At 19.2% G+C, this 23671-nt stretch overlaps 7 protein-coding genes and 2 non-coding genes across 9 annotated transcripts in view; 3 read left to right on the forward strand and 6 right to left on the reverse strand.

Moving 5' to 3' along the window:
• Positions 1 to 1380, forward strand: part of PF3D7_0411000 (conserved Plasmodium protein, unknown function) — a gene marked incomplete at both ends in the record, with an annotated part of 4713 nt that extends 3333 nt beyond the window's left edge. Inside the window, one exon of the mRNA XM_001351387.1 lies at positions 1 to 1380. This exon is cut by the window's left edge and continues 3333 nt beyond it. Coding sequence (XP_001351423.1) covers positions 1 to 1380 — 1380 coding nt within the window.
• Positions 1381 to 1977: 597 nt separating this feature from the next.
• Positions 1978 to 2595, reverse strand: PF3D7_0411100 (mediator of RNA polymerase II transcription subunit 8, putative; the record flags this gene model as incomplete). The annotated part of the gene is made up of 1 exon (XM_001351388.1): positions 1978 to 2595. One exon carries the CDS (start codon positions 2593 to 2595, stop codon positions 1978 to 1980), a length of 618 nt encoding a protein of 205 aa, XP_001351424.1.
• An 837-nt stretch (positions 2596 to 3432) lies between these two features.
• PF3D7_0411200 (PP-loop family protein, putative) lies at positions 3433 to 7170 on the reverse strand (the record flags this gene model as incomplete). Its single annotated transcript, XM_001351389.1, has 1 exon — positions 3433 to 7170. The coding sequence occupies one exon, from the start codon at positions 7168 to 7170 to the stop codon at positions 3433 to 3435; it is 3738 nt and encodes a 1245-aa protein (XP_001351425.1).
• A 709-nt stretch (positions 7171 to 7879) lies between these two features.
• Positions 7880 to 10048, forward strand: PF3D7_0411300 (conserved Plasmodium protein, unknown function; the record flags this gene model as incomplete). Its single annotated transcript, XM_001351390.1, has 1 exon — positions 7880 to 10048. One exon carries the CDS (start codon positions 7880 to 7882, stop codon positions 10046 to 10048), a length of 2169 nt encoding a protein of 722 aa, XP_001351426.1.
• Positions 10049 to 10653: 605 nt separating this feature from the next.
• On the reverse strand, positions 10654 to 14568 carry PF3D7_0411400 (DEAD box ATP-dependent RNA helicase, putative; the record flags this gene model as incomplete). The annotated part of the gene is made up of 1 exon (XM_001351391.1): positions 10654 to 14568. The coding sequence occupies one exon, from the start codon at positions 14566 to 14568 to the stop codon at positions 10654 to 10656; it is 3915 nt and encodes a 1304-aa protein (XP_001351427.1).
• A 653-nt stretch (positions 14569 to 15221) lies between these two features.
• On the forward strand, positions 15222 to 15293 carry PF3D7_0411500. The gene has a single exon. It is a non-coding gene; the product is annotated as a tRNA-Ala (tRNA).
• A 360-nt stretch (positions 15294 to 15653) lies between these two features.
• On the reverse strand, positions 15654 to 15725 carry PF3D7_0411600. The gene has a single exon. It is a non-coding gene; the product is annotated as a tRNA-Glu (tRNA).
• Positions 15726 to 16184: 459 nt separating this feature from the next.
• PF3D7_0411700 (conserved Plasmodium protein, unknown function) lies at positions 16185 to 16601 on the reverse strand (the record flags this gene model as incomplete). The annotated part of the gene is made up of 1 exon (XM_001351392.1): positions 16185 to 16601. The coding sequence occupies one exon, from the start codon at positions 16599 to 16601 to the stop codon at positions 16185 to 16187; it is 417 nt and encodes a 138-aa protein (XP_001351428.1).
• Positions 16602 to 17331: 730 nt separating this feature from the next.
• On the reverse strand, positions 17332 to 23118 carry PF3D7_0411800 (conserved Plasmodium protein, unknown function; the record flags this gene model as incomplete). The annotated part of the gene is made up of 1 exon (XM_001351393.1): positions 17332 to 23118. The coding sequence occupies one exon, from the start codon at positions 23116 to 23118 to the stop codon at positions 17332 to 17334; it is 5787 nt and encodes a 1928-aa protein (XP_001351429.1).
• Between the last annotated feature and the right edge of the window lie 553 nt (positions 23119 to 23671).

Genomic DNA, 23671 nt, shown 5'->3' on the forward strand with positions numbered 1-23671 from the left:
AATCATCTTAACGTAGGATTTAATGCTAACATTAATAGTATGAAAAATATGAATAATATGAAAAATATGAATAATATGAATAATATGAAAAATTTGAATAATATGAATAATATGAACAATATGAACAATATGAACAATATGAACAATATGAACAATATGAACAATATGAACAATGTGAACAATATGAATAATGTGAACAATGTGAACAATATGAACAGTATGAATAATAATAACAGTAATAGTATAAATCATATTAATAATAATTATTTAAATCATCTGACTAATAATTTGAGTCATCATAATAATCATATGAATCATCACACAAGTAATTTAAACCACATAAAAGGTTATACAAATGATAACTATAGTAATAATTCTGAGATAAGTCAACCAATGAAAGATAAAAAGGAAAACTTGAACAGCATGATATTACTGAATGATAATAATAGTAATAATGGTAGTAGTAATAATTATTATAGTAAAATAAATTATATAAATAAAACGGACGGTTCCTTTAATCCACCCAATAACAATATTAATAGTAATAGTAATAATAATATTATTAATATTAACAATAATAATAATAATATTAATAATAATAATAATAATAGTAACATTAGTAGTAGTGCAAATATAAACATTAATAATAATGGTAACCTGAATAACCATAATATTGTTAATGCCAACCCTTCTGGACTTAATAACAATCATGTAGTACTTAATAAAATTAATAACAATAATAATAATAATAATAATAATAATAATAATAACAATAATATTAACAATAATATTAACAATAATAATAATAATTTCGACTTCAGTGGGAAAATAAATACTAATTCATTTATTGTAGAAAATAATAATGGCTTATTAAAAGCATCAAATAATATAAACAATTTGTATAATAATGTTTCTTATGTTGAAGATAATAAAATCGATGAAGAAATATTATATGATAATGAAACCATAAGTAATAATATACATAATGATGATTTCTGCTCTAATAAAAATAGTGTTCTTAAAGATATATTATATAATATGGATCATAAAATGACAAACAATAATAATTATAATCCCAGCTTTATATATGATGATGATACAACAACCACAGCTACCGTTACCAATAATAATAGTAATTACCTGAACGGTCAGGTAAATAGCCAAAATGAAATAGCTAATAATAATAGTGTGCAAAATGACATGTTGGTTAATCCTATGTTGTATAGGAATTATATATATTCAACAAATGCTGAAGCGGATAATATGAAAATGAATTCAAATTATCCCCCTAAAATGATGAATAATAATACCAATATGATGTATAATCATAATAGCAATTTTAATCATTTCAATAATTACAATCGTAATGTGAATAATTGAAGGGAAAATAATAAAAGAAAAAGAAAAAAAAAAAAAAAAAAAATTTTTTTTTTTCTTTTTTTTTTTTGGCTAGTTGGTATATATTTACACATATTAGGACAAAGTGTACATATATATATATATATATATATATATATATATATATATAAAATAAAAAATAAAATAAAATAAAAATTAAATACGTGCATAAAATTATACATGTATAAATATACAGATTCTTATTTTGTATATGTTTGAATTTTTTTTTTTTTTTTTTTTCATTAATTACAGTTAAAATACTGTAAAAAAAAAAAAAAGAAGAAAGAAAAAAGAAAAATGTTTTATATTAGTTATTCCCTTTTTTTTTTTTTTTTTTTTTTTTTACTTACATAATATGTATATATATTATTATATATATATATATATATTACGTATATATAGTATAAAATAATTCGTTAATATATATATATATATTTATTTATTTATATTTATATGTGATAATATTTTTTATTGTTTTAATAGACAAAAAAAAAAAAAAAAAAAAAAAAACAAATAAAAAACTATACTTTTTATAATCTTCACTTTTGTTAAAAATTATATAATTAAAAAAAAAAAAATTTAGAATAAACCATAATGTACTCTAGCGATATATAACTCTAAATGTTCATGATCTTTTTGTTTATTTTTCAATCTCTCAGAAACAACATTTCCATAAGTAGATGATTCTTGGTCTTGATATTTTATGGACATTTTGATATGATCTAAATTATTTAAGGCTGAAAAAAGTTGGTCATTAAAAGTTTCGATATGTTTAATAGATTGATGAAAAGTGGTTTTATTTTTATCATATTTATTGTGAAATGATTGTAATAATGTTTGTTTTTCTTTTATTTTATCAGCATTATCATCTACACTTATATTATTTGTAATAACATTGATATCTAAAATATTCGTATAAGGATTCCGTGGAATGGAATGTACAGGTAAACATGTTAAATTATAAAAATTACTGTTCAAATTATTAATCGACTGAATTAAATTAACACAATAAGATCTCATATCATTTAAAAACTTGGAAAAGTGTAAATTATTCTTTAATTCACAATTTTCTTTCATCCCAACATTAGTAATATATAAAATGTTGGCTAGCTTGTTTGCAATGTTGTTAATATTTATTTCGATCACATCATTCAAATCTTCATTCTCTGATTTATCATTAGTAGTACTATACATCATGGGAAAATAATATTTATTTTATATATAAATATATATATATATATATATATATATATTAAGTAAAATTCAAAATATTTCAGATAATTTATATTTTTTATGTTATATACTTATGTGTACTTTTTCTTATTTCCTTTTTTTTATCAAATTTATGGTGATATTCGGCATATTCACAAAGCAATAAATTTAAAAGAATGTTTTATTATATAACCACTATATATATATATATAATATGTATAATTATATTTATATTGCTTTATTATTTTATTTTATTTTTTATCGTTCTATAAAATACTATATATGATAATATATGAGCGGATTAATATAAATGCGAAAAAAATTATATGAATAAAATTGAAAAGAAAAAATTGTAAATAATTAAAAGCACAACATATAATATGATTAAATGTATGTGAGCATTCATATTATATTCATTTCTAACACGGCATGATAAGAAAAAATGAAAAATACTAAAAAATTTTATTAATTGTAAAGTTAATTGTGTGGATAAAAATATATACATATATTATATGTATTATATATATATATATATATATATATATATATATATATAAGAAATAAAAAATAAAAAATATTACAAATAAAAAAAAATTACAAATGAATTATATTAACAAAAAAATAAAATAAATAAATATATATATAAATAAATAAATTAAACTTGAACCATCATTTTATTTATAATATTATAACATCTCCACATTATTAATTTCTTCCTCATGTTTCTCTTTTTTTTTTTTTTTTTTTTTTTTTTTTTTCTTTCTTTCTTTCTTTCTTTCTTTCCTTCTTTCTTTCTTTCTTTCTTCTTTCTTTTTTCTTGATTTAGTCTCTTATTCCCTTAAATTTAATGCTATAAACAAAATGCGTGTTCATATATTTTTGTGGAAATGTTTTTTCTCGTAAGGTGAAATAAGGACTTTTTACTTCAGGAAAAAGATAAAAAAATAAAATATGATTGTTGTTAAAATTAATTATTTCAATAACTGGTAAAGCTGTTTGATATATATATGGTATCTTATGAAGTGTTAAAAATTTGTTAACACTAATTTTTTTTTTTTCTAAATAAACATAATCATTTTTTTTTATATAACGAATGTGTATATGAAATTTTTCTTTTTTTTTTTTTTTCCTCTTTTTTATGAGAAGAAAAATATTCTTTTTATCATTCTTTTTTGTAATATCATATTTTTTTAATCTAGATACTTCTGTTGAAATGTTATTATGTACAAAAATGTTAGCACTTTTTTCTTTAAAGCACACTAATGAATTGTCTATATATTCATCATTTTTTATACATTTCTCATTTGCAATTGTAATTTTATTATGTGGAAAAAATGTCTGCGAGGTTATATCCTTATCATGTTGTATATGTGTATCTTTTTTATCATCCCTTTTATTATCGTCCCTTTTATTATCGTCCCTTTTATTATCGTCCCTTTTATTATCGTCCCTTTTATTATCGTCCCTTTTATTATCGTCCCTTTTATTATCGTCCCTTTTATTATCGTCCCTTTTATTATCGTCCCTTTTATTATCGTCCCTTTTATTATCGTCCCTTTTATTATCGTCCCTTTTATTATCGTCCATGTGAAGTCTTTTTCTCCCTTTTGTTATATCTTCAATCATATCCCTTTCTATTATTCTAAATAAATTATTCTGAAGAAGAATGCTCTTACTTTTCGTTATGTTAATAACAACAAAATTAACTTCCTCTATTTTTGTATCCCCAAACAAATCCTTTATTTTTACATTTAATATTTTATTTTCCTTTTTACTTTTATTTTGAACCCTCATTTTATTATCGAACATAGTATCATCATCATTAAAGATATGTGACTGATGAAAAGACTGAGTTGTACCATATTTCGTTTTATCCCTTTTTATATATTCATTTATATATGCTATCATCTGTTCATATATCCTTTCGATCTTTGCATATTTAATATTCACCTTTACATATTTTCTTATAATATTATATAATATTTCTAGTCTAATTAGTTTAGAGGGTAATAATAAAAGTTCAAAAAAATTAAAAATTTTTAAATAAATATTTTTCTCATATAATTTTTTATTTATTTTTATTAAGGTTTCCATATTATATCTAGGGAAAAAAATATTATATAAATTATTTTGCATTTTAAAATATTCATTCATAAAAATATTATGAGCATCTTGATAATTGTAACATTTAATATTTTTTTTCAAATGAACATTCCTATTAATTAAATTGATATCTGAATTTTTATATGTATTATAAGATTTATGTATTTTTGTAATATTCCTTTTATTTTTAATATTTCCATTATGTGTATCATGTACATTCGTGTATGTCTCTTCTTCATGTGTTATCTTTTTCGTTGTGCTCATACATCTTTTGTAATATTTCTTTTTTAAATATGTAAAGAACATATTGTCATAATAGTTTAAGTAATTTTCTAAATTAGTTGTTTGCCTTAATACATTTTTTAATCTTCTATCTAAAGATGTGTTTACATACACATGTTGATTTTTTAATTCGTTATTTTTATTTACAATATTATTTTTAGATATTTCTACATGATCATATTTGTTCATTTCTTTCTTGTTATGAAGGGGGGTTTCATCATGGTAATCAACACAAACATTATCATCTAACATATGCTTATCATTCTTTTCGTTTATTTCTTTATCTATGTTGTGATTCTCCCTATTTTTATAACTTTTATCTTTTAGCATGTGTGTGATATTGGGTATAACAACGTTTCTAATAAAATTTCTAGATATAGACATATTATTATTAGAAGAATCAAAGTTCCAGGTTTTATTTATTAGTTGCATGTATCTATACAAATGAAGTTTATTTAATTTAATAAAAGGTCTATATAATAAACAATTTTTATAATATGTTAGAAATTTTATTCCTCTTAAATTTTTAAGAAAAACACCTCTAAAAAATTGTAGTAAAACAGTTTCATTATTATCATTTTGATGGTGTCCTAGAAATACAATCGATTTTATTTTTTTTTTTAAAATACAATATTTATTTAAAAATACATTGGTATATTTCATATTATATATATTATTACTACAAGTATTATTAATAATTTTAATATTATTATTTTGTAAATTCATTATGTTGTTGAATAGTAAACCTTCCTTTTTCTTCTTTCTCATAATAGAATCATTGGAGTATTCCTTTGAAAAGCTTTCTTTCTTTATTAATACATTTGTAATACATTTTTTATTTGTTATTTTAATATAATTATTTATATCATATATATATTTTTCATATGTATAAGCATCTAACATGTTTAAGGGATCCTTCATACTTGTATTATTATTATCATTATTATTATTATTATTATGGGAATCTTTCATTTTATTATTATGATATATGTTATTATTCATGTCCCTTTTTAATATATCATTAGATAGATGAACATAAATATTTCTTCTCCATGTTCGTGCTAATAATAAGAAGTTTTTTTTATTCTTCATCATATTTATATTTATTTTCTTGTTTACGTTACTTTCATAATTTTTTTTTTTTGTTTTTAAATTGATGACGTTTAATTTTTGTATACTCTTTTCTGTTAATTTTTTGGATTTAAAATGAATACCAAATTTTTTACAAATATTTTTAAGAAAATACATTTCGCTTGTGCATTCTTTTCTTGTGTTATGATGACAATATATAACAATTATTTTACTTAAAATTGATAAAAAAAATGAAACATTATTTTCATATCTATATTCTTTAATAATATCTATAATATCTTCATGGGTAAATGAATATACACTATTTATTTTATTCATAAAACCAAAATAACTTTTATTTTTATATATCATACTTATTAATATTTTATAAATTACAAATATGAATGAATAAAGTAGACACAAAGAATCTACCCCTGAGCTTACACTAAAAATTATTTTTTTTTTTTTTTTTAAAAAAGAAAACATATATTTATTTTTTAATGTTAATAACCAGTAGCCTTCCACAAGTTGTAAAACATCTTGATTCTTTTTAATACATTTAATCAAATTATCACTATTATTATTATTATTATTATGTATATTGTTACTTTTATTATCATACATATTATTATTATTATTATTATTATTATCATTATTGTTATTTTTCAAACGTTTATTTATTTTTAACTCTTCCAAATCTTTTGTTGTTTCATCATATTCCATATTTATAAAAGAACAAAATTTTTTAAAAAATAAATTGCTATTATTTTTTTTCTCAATGATATTACTAAATATATCTGCTTTTATCAAAATATTATTATCAATATGTTTTTTTTTTAATTCCTTTATATTCTTCATCTTATTATTTATATTAATATCTCTATCTATAAATTCTGATAAACGATTACTACACACAACATTTCTATGGAACCTTTTATTTTTATTCACCCTTATAATTTTCTTATCCATAATGTTATATAATCCTTCCTTATTTATATGTGGTATGAAAAATTGCCATCTCTTCGACACATTTTGTTTTCTTTTTATACATATGGTAAAACATAGAAATGATAAAATATATAAAAATATACATAATAAATACATTTATAACTCTATATTATCATTTTATTCTTCATTAACAAAAAAAAATATATATATATATATATATATTATAAGTTATTATAGGTAAATAATGACCTTTCTAATTTATACATATTTTTTTTTTTTTTTTTTTTAATATACAAACAAAATAAAATAAATAAATATATAAATAAATAAATATATATATATAATATTTATTGATTATATTATTATTTATTTATTTATGTAAATATAAAATGAAAATTATCTCATATATATATATATATATATATATTAACACGTTGCTATTATTAGTGCCCTTGTAAAATTATTATAAGCCTTGGGTAATTATATTTATTAAGATGGATATATATATATATATATATATATATATATATATATATATATATATGTATTCATTTAATGATAATATAATATTAAAAAAAGATATATGTTGTAATGCTTAAAAATATACATATAATACACATTTTTTTTATTTTATTTTATTTTATTTTATTATATTTTATTTTTTTTTTTGTTTTTTGTTTTTTTTTTGTACTTTTTAATATTTGAATATATACATATAATACCTAGATTAATAAACTACAAAATATTCCGAAAGTAAAGTATGAAACATAAAAATATTATGTAAATATATACATTTATAAATATATACACATATATATGTATATATATTTATATATTTATATTTATATATTTATTCATTTTCTCTATGATGGATAATGAAGAAATTAAGGTAAAAGAAATTCATCGTTCTCCTCTTGAAGGGCATAAACATTTTCCATTTTGTGACGAAAATTTTACTAACAATATTATACATTGTGATATGATAAAATGTATGAATAAAAAAGGTCAAGAGAAATTAAAAAAATTATTAAAAGTTAATAATAATTTAATATATGATAATATTCTACATCTTAATATATATGTTAAAAGTATATGGTTATGTATGAATTTAAAATGTACATTCTCTATTCATGATTTAATATTAATTGCACGGTCTTTTAAAAACACAGAAATTTTGTATGATAATAATTCTTTTAATACAAACTTAGATGATTCATTATATAAAGAAGATAAAACTGTTAACTCTTTTTATATTTATTTTCATAATTATAAAATTAGAAAAAATGTAGTGAAAATTTTTTTTCAAAACCCTTATGTTGTTTGTTTTATTCATAAAAATGGATCAATTCATCTACACGGATCGGCTACACTACGGAAAATTTTATTAATTTTAATAAAAGTGGTGAAAAAATTAAAATATAAAACATTTTGGACATATTTAAAACAACAAAAAGATGACAAGAAAGAAATGTTAAACTATGATAAATATCAAGAGCATGACTATATGTCCATTGGTAGCAAAGCGGATTTTAGTTCTTTATGTAGTGATAATAATGGTTATGAAATGTTTGAAAATAATTATCGACAGGACGAAAAATATTATGAACAGGATGGAAAAAATTATGAACAGGATGGAAATAATTATGAACAGGATGGAAAAAATTATGAACAGGATGGAAAAAATTATGAACAGGATGAAAAAAATTATGAACAGGATGAAAAAAATTATGAACAGGATGAAAAAAATTATGAACAGGACGAAAAAAATTATGAACAGGACGAAAAATTTTATGAACAGGACGAAAAATTTTATGAACAAACAGTTCATATTAATAAAAACACAAACTTAAACAACCAAAATAAAGACGAATTGATATGTAGTGATCAATCAGATATAGATATAGATATAGATGTAGATAAAAATATAGAAAACGCATTTGTGAATTATGAAAAATTTTTGGACGATTTTAGTGAAGATAATATGAGCGATGCATGTACAGAGAAACAACCAGAAGAGTTAAATATCATGGAGGGATTAGAAAAAAGTGACGATATTATGTCTGACGATAGTGGAAATAATGTTGACGATTTGAACAAAAATATTTGTGTAACAAACGAAACGGACATTAATAATACTATTAATAGTTGTGAACACATGATTAAAAAATTAAATGCGACGTTTGAAAATTATGATTTTTATGGAGATGACGAATTATATGAAAAGGTTATATCAAAAGATAAGAACAAGGAAGAAAAATTAGTGGATGATAATTATTATGATGATATAAAGAATGAATGCAATATTATAAAAAACGATGAAGATATTCATTTTAATATAAATAATTTAGATGATGATATGAATTTTTTAACATATGATTTAAACTATAATGATTCAAATAATAATAAAGATATAAAGAAAAAAGAAAATATTATAAGTAATAATAATGAAAATAATATTTCCTCTAAATCGTTTGTTAAAATTAATGATAATGACTATTCGGAAAAAAAAATGACATCTTATAATAATAATAATAAAGATCATATATTTGATAATGGTTTTTTTTATTTTGAAGATGAAAAAAAACAATTATTAAGCAAAAAGGATATTTATAAAATTGATAAATATCAAAAATGGAAGTATATTATAAGAGATGATATTATTTTTGATATGAATTCTTTAAACATTAAACAGTTTGTATGTGTATTTAAAATTCAACTAAGATATTTTGATATAGCAAGAATCTCTATGTATTCAGAATTTAAAAATATTTTAATTGAAATAAATAATATTATATATATAAGAATTGATCAAAATTTCTTAAGTAAATTAATGGAGCAAGACACCTTACATAAATGTATTAAAACAGATACTCTGAATAATCAAAAAGAAAATAAAAAAAGTACCATTAGGACAGTACTTTTATTTGGATCCGGTAATGTTATTATTTATGCTTGTAAGAGTAAGAGAGAAATATTATGTATAACTAGATTTATAATTAATGCCCTCAAAAGAAATAATAACATAATTTTATAGCATAAACGGATAATTAATTATATTATATTATATCATATATTATCATATTATATAATATCATATCATATTATATTTTTTTTCATAATTCCTTGAACTATCTCTAAAACTTTTTTTTTGTTTGTCTTTTTATTTTATTAGTGTACTTTATATTTAACAATAATTTTATATATATATATATATATATATAACTCCATTTTTTTTATGTGTGAATATTATTTATTTTTTTTTTTCCTGACATGTCAGAATGAATATTATTTTTATTCTGACCATGACAGGCAAAACCTAATATGTAATATGCTGACTTGGACAGGTAAAATTCAATATATTTTGTTTTACTTTGAATTGATTTATTCTAAAATGTGAGAATATATTTATATAAAAGAGAATAGAAAAAATATATTTTTTTAATTGGATGTGTAGTTTTGTATGTAATCAAATTAAATATAAATGAAAAAAAAAAAAAAAAAAAAAAAAAATATAAATATAAATATAAATACAAATACAAATACAATAATATATATATATATTTTTTTTTTTTTTTTTTTTTTTGTTCAAATAATACGTATAATATGTACACTTAAAAAACATAAGACAAGGTAAAGATATTAAGATACATATTTGTGGAATGTAAAATATAAAGGATGTGTTTGCATATTTTGGTTTTCATCATTTGGTTTCAATAAATTAAAATCATTTAAAGGATCATCATCCTTTAGATAATCATAATTAGTATTATGTTTATTATAATTGTTTATATTTGGTGTGTTAATATTTGTTGAGTTTTGATTTGCACACTTTTTTAATTTAAATTCGTTTGTTTTTGATTTATAACTTTTATACGTTGGTAAGGATGAAATGAGTACACTCTTTGAAGTTGCATTAAATTTTATGAAGGTATCTGGTGCATTAATAATTTGTAGTCTAGCAGCCATACATTTTGTTATATAGAAATTTTCCAAATATCCAAACGAATAAATAATATTTTTAATTAGACTAGGAACTTGCCATTTTTCATATTTTAAGAATTCATTTTTTTCACAATAGAATCCAAGAAAAGATCTATACATTAATTCACATGATGATAATAAGTGCTTATATTTATGCCATTCTATATGTTTTATATTAAATGTAAAAAAAATATTTTTATAATCTTTTTCATTGTGGTAATTATATTGAAAGAAATTGTTTTCATCTTTTTTATAATAATAATTATTAAAGGTTTGTATTTGAATAGAACAATTATTTTCATGATATATATTTTTCTGATCATCAATATTTTTATTAGTGTCATTCATTTTTTTGTCACATTTGTGTTTTATATCTGTGTTTATATTTTCCATTTCATGTGTTCCCATATCATATTTATAATTTAACAAATGTTGTAATAATAGATTATTTTTATAAACAAGATTAATATAATTTTTATTTATAGGAGTAATAGGAATATTATTTTTATACAGTATATATAAATAGTGTGCCTCTAATTCATTTAATAATAATAAACTCCTACCCCTGGTATATTTTGTTGTAACTATGTTAGTTCTTAAAATATATTCATCAACATTTTTACACATTCCTAAATGTATTACAAGATTAACTTTATTTAATTCTATTCCTTGATGTAATAATGATGTGGCAAATAAGATTTTTTTTTTTTTTTTTTTTTTTTTTTTTTCATCATCTTCGTTATCTAGGTTGGTACCGTTAAAACAATTTAAAGTGTATCTTTTTTTATCTAGGCTCATTTTACTATGTAATGATAAAATAGAAACATCTTTTAATTCTTCATATTCGTCTGTACATTGTTGTATATAATTTAAAAGATAATTACACATGTGTTCATTTGTAAAATTATCATTTTGTTTAATCGTGACCTCATCATTTTGTTTAATCGTGACATCATCATTTTGTTTAATCGTGACATCATCATTTTGTTTAATCGTGACATCATCATTTTGTTTAATCGTGACATCATCATTTTGTTTAATCGTGACATCATCATTTTTTTTAATCGTGACTTCACCATTTCGTTTAATAGTGACTTCACCATTTCGTTTAATCGTGAACTCACCATTTCGTTTAATAGTGAACTCATCATTTTTGATGATGTGATTTGTATTTACGCTGTGGTCATAAGAATGAATAACATTAAAATTTTGATAAATTGTGCTATCATTTGTTATTATGTAAGGATTTGAAGAGACAGTAAAATTTACCGTATCTTTATCATAATAGGTAGAATGATTTGCAAGATATGATTTAATGTCTTGTGGGTGTTTCCATTTGATTTTTTTTAATTTTAAATATAATAAGAAAATATATCCTTTAAAAATATAATGTTTATATATAACATAAAAGAATTGTAAGATTTTTACGGTAGGCATAAATATTACAATATTTATATTATTATTTGTTATTAATTCGTTATGTAAAATATTGAATAAAATTAATGATAATTTGTTAGATTCATATATTAAATATTCTTGTTTCAAGAGTACATGTGTAGGTATATATTTGTTATCATTTTTATTATGATGAGAACAATGATATCTATTATAATCACTATTGGATAATTTTAATTTTTTGATTTTCATTTCTTTTTTTGAAAATGGTAAGATATAATTAGATTCTTTTGATGAATCATATATTTGTGTATCGTCATTTATGTCCACATTATTATTATTATTATTATTATTATTATTGTTATTTTTTTTTATTATTATATTATTTTTTTTTATTATTATTTTATTTTTTTTTATTATTATTTTATTTTTATTTTTTTTTTTTTCTTCAAGGGTAATATTATCATTGTCTAAATTATATTGACTCTGTACGTTTTGAAAAAATATATTTGCTTCTTTAGGATACCACAACTTACCTATATTATCATAAAAAAGTATATTATTAGGTGGATATATATGTTTGTTATTTAATTCGTTATATAGCTGAAGATTAAAATTTATAAGTCTTTTAAAACCATTTTGAACGATTAGTTGATATTTACTTTTATTCATATGGTTTATATTATTTGTAATATGCTGAATATTTTTAATAATATTTTTATTTGTTTCTTGGTATTGTTGATTTATAGAAGGATCTAATAATTGTTCATGATCATATATACAATTATTTATTAAATTTATATGTATATAATGCAATCTTAAAAATCTATATGCTAAATTCTTAAGAAAATTATTAACAATACATGTTAATAATATAGTTTGATGAGATTTTGGTAATATATTTTTTATTATTAATATATTTTTCATATAATTATTATCTACAAGAAAATGCGCTTCATCAATTATTAATGTATCACATAAAAAGAAGATTTGTGAAAAATTTTTGAAATATTTTATAAAATTCATTAAATATCCTGGTGTAGTTATAATAATATGTGGTCTTTTTTTTTTTAAATTCTTTATTTCATCTTGTATATTTATATATTTCTTCCCATGCATATAATAACAAATAATATTATATGGATGATACATAATTAATTTTTTTAAAATTCCATAGGACTGTTCGACTAATATAACATTTGGACATATTATTAAACCTAAAACATAATTATCCTTTATATTTGTTTTTTTTCTTAAATTATTTATTTGTATTATTATTTTATGTACAAGACAATTCATATAAGCTAATGTTTTCCCTGAGCTCTTAAATGAAGATATTAATAAATCATAGTTTTTTAAAAATAATGGAAAGGTAACATATTGAACGGTTGTTAAATATTTAACATTGAAATTTTTTATAAGACTTAACTTAATATAACTATCGAAATTTATGTTATCAAGTTTTTTATGTTCTAAAGACGATAAGAACAATTCTTTTTTATGAACATTATAATATTTTATTAAATTAAATAAATTATTAGCTTCTAGTCTTTTTTTATTTAAAATCAAATATTTACAAATATTATTTTTATTATCAAACAAATTATTCATTGAATATCTTTTTATATTTTTTTGTATATAATAAACCCTTTTACATTCCCTAAAATTATTATATTTTTTTTTTTTTTTTCTACACATATGATAATTACTACTAATACAACGATTACTATTCATATAATTATCACTGATTTTGTGTGTAGTTTTATTTGTAATGTACCATTTTAATAATGGATAGTTTATAAAAAAATCATATATATAATATGGTACATATTCTCTATTAGATGACGTAGATATATAGACATCACATTTGTATTTTTTAAATTTGTCTATACAATATTTATTTAGATCGTTTATATTATCATAAATTATTTTATTCTTTTCATTTACAAAATTAATTAAAAAAGTTCCTTCCTTTTCTTCAATAATTTTTTTTTTTTTTTCTTCTTCTTCTATCTCATCTTTTTTGATACTATCACGAATACATAAAACATCATTTATTATATTTTTTGTAAATACATAATTGTTTTGTTTCCTTTTTCTTTTTATTTTTTGAAAAATGTACGAAAATATATTTCTATATGATTTCTCATCATGTTTTATTTTAGAAGCACATAACATTTAAATGCTTTTTGTGGTGACTTATCCTTTCATAAAAGCAAAAGAGAATTATACCACACGAAAAAAAAAAAAAAATAATATAATAAATAAATAAATAAATAAATATATATATATATATATATATATATTTTAATTATTAATATATTTTCTTGTGTATAATATAATATACCTATCATAAATCACATCTAATATTAATTATAATCATATGGTTTTATATTTTTTAATTATCCACAAATATTTTCAAATTATTTTATTTTTTTTTTTTTTTTGTATATATCCTCAATAATATTTTGCTCTTACATTTTTATAAAATATGGATCGCATATCATATATATAAAATATTTATCAAAAATATATCTTCTATGATATGTATTAAGATGTTATATATATATATATAAATATATATGTATTTAATATATATTTTTTTTTTTATTAATGTGTTAAATTATTTTATAAATAAATAATATAAAGCGAATTTATTTTTATTTATTTATTTATTTATTTATTTTTATATTATACGATTTAATATAATGACTAATGATTAAATAGTTTACTTCCATAAATATATATATATATATATATATAATATTTTGATAATATATATAATTTGAAATAATGTTAATAATACATTTGAAAAATATATACCATATTAAGGGCAGGTGGTGTAGTGGTATCACGCTTGATTTGCATTCAAGAGGTCCGGGGTTCAATTCCCCGTCTGTCCATATAAAAAAATAATAAATAAATAAAAAGATTTCTTTTTATATTTTAATTTATTATTATCATTATTTATATATAATAATATGTATATTATATATTATATATATATATAATAATATATATATTAATTTATATATATTATTTATTATAAATTAATATAGATATATATTTTTTTTTTTTTTTTTATATATACATGATAACAAAAAATTCACCATATTTAAATTAAAAAAAAAAATTATATTTTTTTTTATTTTTATTTATTTATTTATTTTCCTCTTTTTATTTAAATGAAAAATATTTTTTCCTTTATTCTTTTTTATGTTTTTTAATTTTATAAATAATAAAATATAATTATTTTTTTATTTTTCCCACGCCGGGAATTGAACCCGGGCCTTTCGGGTGAGAGCCGAATATCCTAGCCACTAGACCACGTGGGATATAATTTGTTATACTAACTTTTTAATTATTGATAAAACAAAAATAAGGACAAAATTATTTATTTTTATTGTCTTTATTTTCTATTTTAATTATAATGTTAAATATATTTTGTAATATATATGATTATCATCATAATATATTATTCTTTTGATATTAAAAAAAAAAAAAAAAAAAAAAAAAAAAAAAAAATTTAAATATATATTAAACATATAATAAATTATATATATATATATTAAACAAGTTGAACATTTACCAAAAAAAAAGAGAAAAAAAAAAAAAATGAAATACATAAAATGTTATACTCCATTTTGTTGTATAATGAAGTTAATATATACTATGAAATTAATCAAAATTGTTATAGATACATTCACATATATATATATATATATATATATATATATATATATTTATTTATTTATTTATATTTATGTATTATTTTTTAATATGTCTGTTACATTTTAAACATAGAAGCTTTTATGAAGTTGTTTTTTAATATCCTTTATATTATTGTTATATTTTTTTCCTGAGTAGTATATAAGGTCTATATTTTTTTTTTCTTTCTTTTTTTTTGTTGTATCTATATTTAGTATGGCTTTATGGAACTTGTCATTATATTTATTATCTAATGAATTTATTATTTTTAAATATTCAATATAATAAGAAATATCATATAAAATATTTTTCTCTTTCTCTTTTTTCATATTATTATTTAAGACGCTCGAATTTAATATTTCCATAATATTTTGATCATTAATTTGGGGGTTTTCTTCAATGTTTTCATAGTTGATTTTATGACATATTATTACATTATTAATTAAATTACATACAAGAACAAAATAAACAAAGCTCCTCATGAAGACCTTTAAACCTTTCATCTTAAATTATGATAAAATATAATAAATAAATAAATAAATAAGTAAACAAACAAGAATGAAATTATATAATTATATATATATATATATATATATATATATATAATATTAATCTCTTAACATATACAATTTATTATATGTTATATTTTTTTATAATTTTACAATGGAAAATAATTGGATGAATAAAAAAAAAAGAAAAAAAAAAGAAAAATTTCAAATATATATCCTACTACATTTCACATCATTGTTAAAAAGAAAAAATTAAATATATAGATGATTGTCCTTTTTTTTATAATATAAGAATATTTAGGGAAATTCCTGAAACCGTGTAATTACAACGTTTACTACAAGAACATAAATATAAAAATGTTATATATATATATATGTATATATATTTATGTATATATTTATTTATTTATATTTATATTAATAATAAGCTTTGTTTTTTTTCTCAATTTTTTTTTTTTTTAAATCATAAGGAATAGGAAACGTTAAAGGAATGACATATTGACACATTTCAAATTATACTAAATATTGTTGAAAAAAAAAATGCACACGCATACATATAATATGTCCAAATGAATAAATACATACATATATATATATATATATATATATATATATATATATATATATTTATTTATTTATTTATTTATTTATTTATTTAAATATATTTTTTTTATGTAAGATCAAAAAAATAAACAAAAAATACATTTTTACAAAAACATATAAATTAATTAAAATACAAATTAAAGAATAAATATTTTAGTGCTCTAGTATTTATTTTTATATAACTTTCATTGTTACACAGATTTAAGATATGTGAATAATATATTCTCATATTTAATTTATTCAATCCTTGGTTTATTTTTTCTTTATTTTTGGTTCTTATTTTTATTTTTGCTTTGTTATTCTTAATAATAGAAAGTAAATGACTAGTATTTTTTATACTATATATATTATCAAGAGTATCAAATATATTTTTTGAAATAAAAATTTTATCAAGGCCTCGAAAGTATGTTAAAAAGTCATCTATATTTTCTATAACCATATCATATAGATATAAATCATTTTCCGAATTTTGTCCACTTTCATCTTTATTATTATATTCTTTTCCTTCATTTATATAATTTTTTTTTTTTTTATAAAATAAATCCTTATTATTTTCATTCACATTTTTTTTATCGTCCAATTGTATAAACGATAAAAATGAATCATAACCATATAACCATGGGTCGTAAAAATAAAATAATTTTTTTTTTTTCTTGTTAATATTATAATTTATATATAACGTAAATAAGGTTTCCAAATTTTCAAAAATATTTGTTATTCTATTCAAAAGAGGAATTATAACTTTAAAAAATATATTATAAAAATTGATATTTCTTTTTATATAGGATTCAAATGATTTCTCCATTTTTTCTATTTTATCTGTAACTTTTATATACCTTATCGCATTCGTTAAATTATTTATACACATATAATCATTTTTATTAATTTCAAAACAATACAGAAATAATTCTTCTAAACTTTTTATTTTTAATAAACATATGTTCTTCCTACTATTTTGTATAACATTATCAACTATATATTTCATATTTCTATCCAATTCTTTTTCAATACTATTTTTTATAAAAAACGAATCTGTCTTTTCTTCTATACATTTTATTTCCTCCTCATTTGTTAATGAACTTTCATATTCTCCATTATTATCTATACTTAAACGTTCTACATTTTCTAAAGGATCGCCATTTGAAATAAGAAAACAAGAAAAATTACTTATATTTTCTTTCTCCATAATTAAATTATCATCTTCTTGATCTGTACATATGTTTTTTACATTTACCTGACCTGTACATATTTTTTTTACATTTACCTGACCTGTACATATATTCTGGTCCTTGTCTTGATGTGTACAAATATTTTCATTTCCAACATAATTTTCCATATTTTTAGCATTATAATAAATATTATTTTGAACGTGTTTATTATTTTCTTCAATTCCCTTTTTTGTGTCGTCAGCATAATTTTTCTTTTCATTATTATTGTGACGACGATGGTTACCCTTCTTGAATTCTTGCATTTCAAACTTAGTAAAAAAAGAACCTTTTTTATCATCCTTTATATATTTGAAAATCATTTTATTAATATTTTTAAGAAAATAGGTTAAAAGGTGTTCATAAATATTAATCTTACTCTTAAATGGAGGAACAGAAAGTGGCAAGAAAAATAGTAACAAATGAAAACAGGAGTTATTAATTTTGTATATATTTTTTTTAATTGATTTAAAACTTTTACTTTTTTTAATAATTTTAATAATTTTTTTTTTTTTCTTTTCATCAATAGATGTTTTGTTTAATTGTTCATATATGTTATAAAGATATAAGTAAGTACATTTTAGCACGTGAACTATTTTTTTCTTGTTTACATATTTAATTAAGGATTTTAATAATTTATTAGCGTTCATTTTTTTTATATCGAATGATAATTTTTCCCATAGTTGTGTTAATAAATTTATAAAAATAAGAAAGTAAAGTGAATAGCTTATATTTTTATAAAAGATATCTAATGTAAGTATCTTCTCATGTTTTTGATAAAAATCGTTAATGAAATTATGTGAATTGCTAATATTATTAATTAAAATATTCTTTTTTGTAATGCACTTATTCATGTTATCTATATATATGTTAAAAAAGAAAAAGTCTTTGATATTCATATGAAAAATATCTTCAATGAAAAAATGTATATAATCATTATAATCATACATTTCATTAAAACCACTTTTCATTATATTTTTTTCTTTTCTTAAAAATATTTGGAAATCTTTGATGTTCATATGATGAAAGTTGTTTTTTTTATTTTCTTCAAAAATAGGAAAGATATCTAAATAATTTTTTTTCATTAAAATATTGTAAATATCATCATAACATTTTAAATCATATTCATTATAAGTATCATAACGAATAGACAAATTAAATGGATCCTTTTGGTTTTCCTTTTGGATTTTTCTTTTTTTATTTTCTATTTCGAAATAATTTAATAAGGTATAATGACTTTCATTTGTTTCTTTACAAATTTGGGTGTGCATATTTTGACTATTGTCCTTTGGACGGTTCACATGCTCCATCTGTTCATCCATTTGATTATTCGTTTGGTTATTTATTTGGTTATTCTTTTGATTATTAGTTTGATCATCATTTTGATTATCCATTTGATTATTAGTTTGATCATCCTTTTGATTATCCATTTGATTATTAGTTTGATCATCCAAATTTTTATTTTTATTGTACATATCTAGAGTATCCTTTTTAGTATCCAGAGTATCACTTGTTATAATATTATTATTTATAATATTATTATTTATAATATTATTATTTATAATATTATTATTTACTATCGTATTACTATTCATTTGTATATTTCCAACCTGTTCATTTTCAAGATCTTTAAAATGATCATGCACATTGCACTTTTTCATATCATCCTCTTTAATTTCATTTATAATATCCTTAGAAAATTCCAAATAATTATTTTCATCATTAATATTATTTCCTATAATATCTTTACTAATATTTTCTATTTCTTCAATTATTTCAAAAAAAGAATTATTCTCATTGTCATTTATTATTTGTGGCTGTTTTTTTTTCTCAATAAAATAGTTCATACAATGTATCCCAATATCATCATCCTTTTTATGTATCATATGATTATTATATTGACCATTCATAAATATATTATTACTCTTATCACATATGACGTTTATATTTTCTTGGGGCATTATATTTTTTTCTGAAGATATGTTTGCACAATCAGATGAAATATTATTTTGTATATCATATGGTACATATATTTTTTCACCATAAAAATTTTCATTTTTTTCAAATATAAAATACTCTTTCATATCATAAGACAAATCTGTTTTTGCCTCCACCTCTTCCATATTATTACTTTTTGAAATAATATAACAATTGTTTTCATTCATACCCAATGAAAACGTATCATCATCACTTTTAATTTTATTTTTATGTATAACAACACCTTCACTCCCTTCATAACTTTCTTTTAATGAATAGATATCATCACTTAATTCTATTAATTTATCATTTTTTATTTTCTCCTCTTTTTCATTACGTAAACTCTTTTCATATATACTTCGAGAGAAATTTTCGCAATAAATTTCATGGTCATTATTATAATCATTGAAAAAAAAAAAATCTTTCCTATATATATTTTGATCAACATTCTGAATATTCTCATAAAATAATTCATCACAGTTTTCGTAAAATTTATCCTTTACTCTATCGTTTTTTTCAATAGGAAATTGAACGTTGTCACAAGATGTACCAACATTATCATTAATTAAATCAATGTTGTCATTAATTATAGCGATGCTGTGTTTGTCCATTTGTACATGGTCACTAAAAGTATGCACATTATGACTATTCATTTGAATATTTTGACTAGACATTTTCACATTTTGACTAGACATTTTCACATTTTGACTAGACATTTTCACATTTTGACTAGACATTTTCACATTTTGACTAGACATTTTCACATTTTGACTAGACATTTTCACATTTTGACTAGACATTTTCACATTTTGACTAGACATTTTCACATTTTGACTAGACATTTTCACATTTTGACTAGACATTTTCACATTTTGACTAGACATTTTCACATTTTGACTAGACATTTTCACATTTTGACTAGACATTTTCACATTTTGACTAGACATTTTCACATTTTGACTAGACATTTTCACATTTTGACTAGCCATTTTCACATTTTGATTATCCATTTTTACATTTTGACTAGCCATTTTTACATTTTGACTAGCCATTTTCACATCCAAAATATATTCCCCTTTTGGATCCTTTTTACCATTATAAATATCTTCCCAATCTTTTAAATTAAAATGAAGAATATCTGAATTTATTTGGTTTGATTTATTTTCAAAGGATTTCTTATCTGTTAATATTATTTCTTTTTCTTTTTCTTTTTCTTTTTCATAAGAAATGAAGGTATTGTCTTGAAATCTTTCTATGTTTAAATTTTGATTATGTTCATATGTGTATGTATTATTATGGGATATATTTTCTTCATTCATTTGTAAATTGAGAAAATCATACATTTCATTTTTGTAGACTTCATTTTGCGTGGTATGTTTATGAAGAATATCTTTATGAGTACATAAATTAATATTATTAGAATGATTTGTAGAATTATTATTTTCATTTTTCTGTATAGAATGATTTTCATTAATGGACATATTTTTTATTTCTGTTCCATTTTTAGTAAAAAATATATCTTCATTTATTAAATTAATATTATTATAAGGAACTGTATGAATATTATTATCATTTATTTTAATATAATTAGAACTATTATGAAGATCATGATGATCAATAACATTTTTTTGGATTATATTGTTTTCATTTTGTAACATATTGCATGAAAAAATATCATGATTTATTTTTTCCATTTGTTCATTTTTTTTTTCTAAAGATGAGAATATTGAATATGTATCGTTTTCATTTGTTGTGTTATTATTTATATAATCGTTATATTTATTGATATGTTTATTTTGTTCGTTATAATTAAAATCAAGATTTAATAAAATATCTAATGAATTATTTAAATTATTATTATTACTTATATTGTCAACATTATTAATATCATAAATGTTATAAACGTGATTTATGTTATTTGGACTTTTTATATTATTGGTTTCATTTGACCAGTTTATCAAATTTTCGTTTGTTCCATTAATAAAAGATGATTCTTTTTGTTTTTTATGTGCATGTGTTTGAACAGAAACATCCTCTGGATTATTTATTTTGCTTTCATTACTATTATTATTATTATTATTATTATTATTACTCTTCTTTTTGTATATAAATTCTTTGTTGTCGTCTGTGTTTTGAATATCTATAAGATTATGAAATTTTTCCTCTTGAATTTTATTGTGTATATTTTTATTTTCAAGATTGAATAAGTTGTCCTTTATGTTACAGTGGGTTGTGTAATTTTTTTTTTTTTTTTCTATTTCTTCGTTTTGTAAATGTATATTAAGAATATTATATTCCTCATTATTTTTGTTATCATGTATATGTATATGATGTTTATTTAAAGTATGCAGTGAATAATTTTCTTTCATATTTACATTTTGATTTTTATTATTTTTTTTAATATTATCTGTATGATAAAAATCATAGCTATCAGCATAACTTTGATCATAATTACATTTTGATTTGTTACAAATTTTTGTTTGTTTTATATTTGAGGATTCGTTTATATGTGAATTAACTTGATATTTATCGAATAAAATATTATCATTTTCTTGTGTATTTTCTTTTTCAACATAAGAAAAAATATTATACAAGGTTTTAATATTCTTAATATTTACTTTATTATTTTTTCCTAAATTATTAAAATCGTTGTTTTTGTTTGTATAATATTTTTTGTTCCTTCTTTTTTCTCTCTCTTCTTTAAAATTGCTTCCAAATGTGTTCATTTTTTTTCTAAATTATATGAAAATATATGTTATGTTATATTATATATATATATATATATATATATATGTGATATATAATTATTTCATGACATGACCATATTTATATAGATAAATGAAAAATTAAAAAATAAAAACTTAAATATACACTTACAAATGTGTTGTAAAAGACAATTATATGTATATATATATATATATATATATATATTTATAATTATTTATTTATATATTTTTTATTATCTAATAAATATACATATGACATTATATACTTGTCTTGAACACATAAAAGTTCGAATTGTAGTTTTTCAAAAAATTAAAAAATCATTTTGATAATAATTGAACAATATAATTAAAAGAAGAAAAAAATATACAATATTATATGGGGTATTACATAAAGGAAATTGTTATATATATATATTATTAATATTTTATTATTATATTATTATATTTTTTTTTTTTTTTTTCCCCATGAATTTTACATATATATTATAATATATATATATATAATATTTTTTTTTATTCCTCACGGATAAATAATTATATATACATATATAAT

This window comes from Plasmodium falciparum (assembly GCF_000002765.6).
Source record: "Plasmodium falciparum 3D7 genome assembly, chromosome: 4".
Lineage (NCBI taxonomy): Eukaryota > Apicomplexa > Aconoidasida > Haemosporida > Plasmodiidae > Plasmodium > Plasmodium falciparum.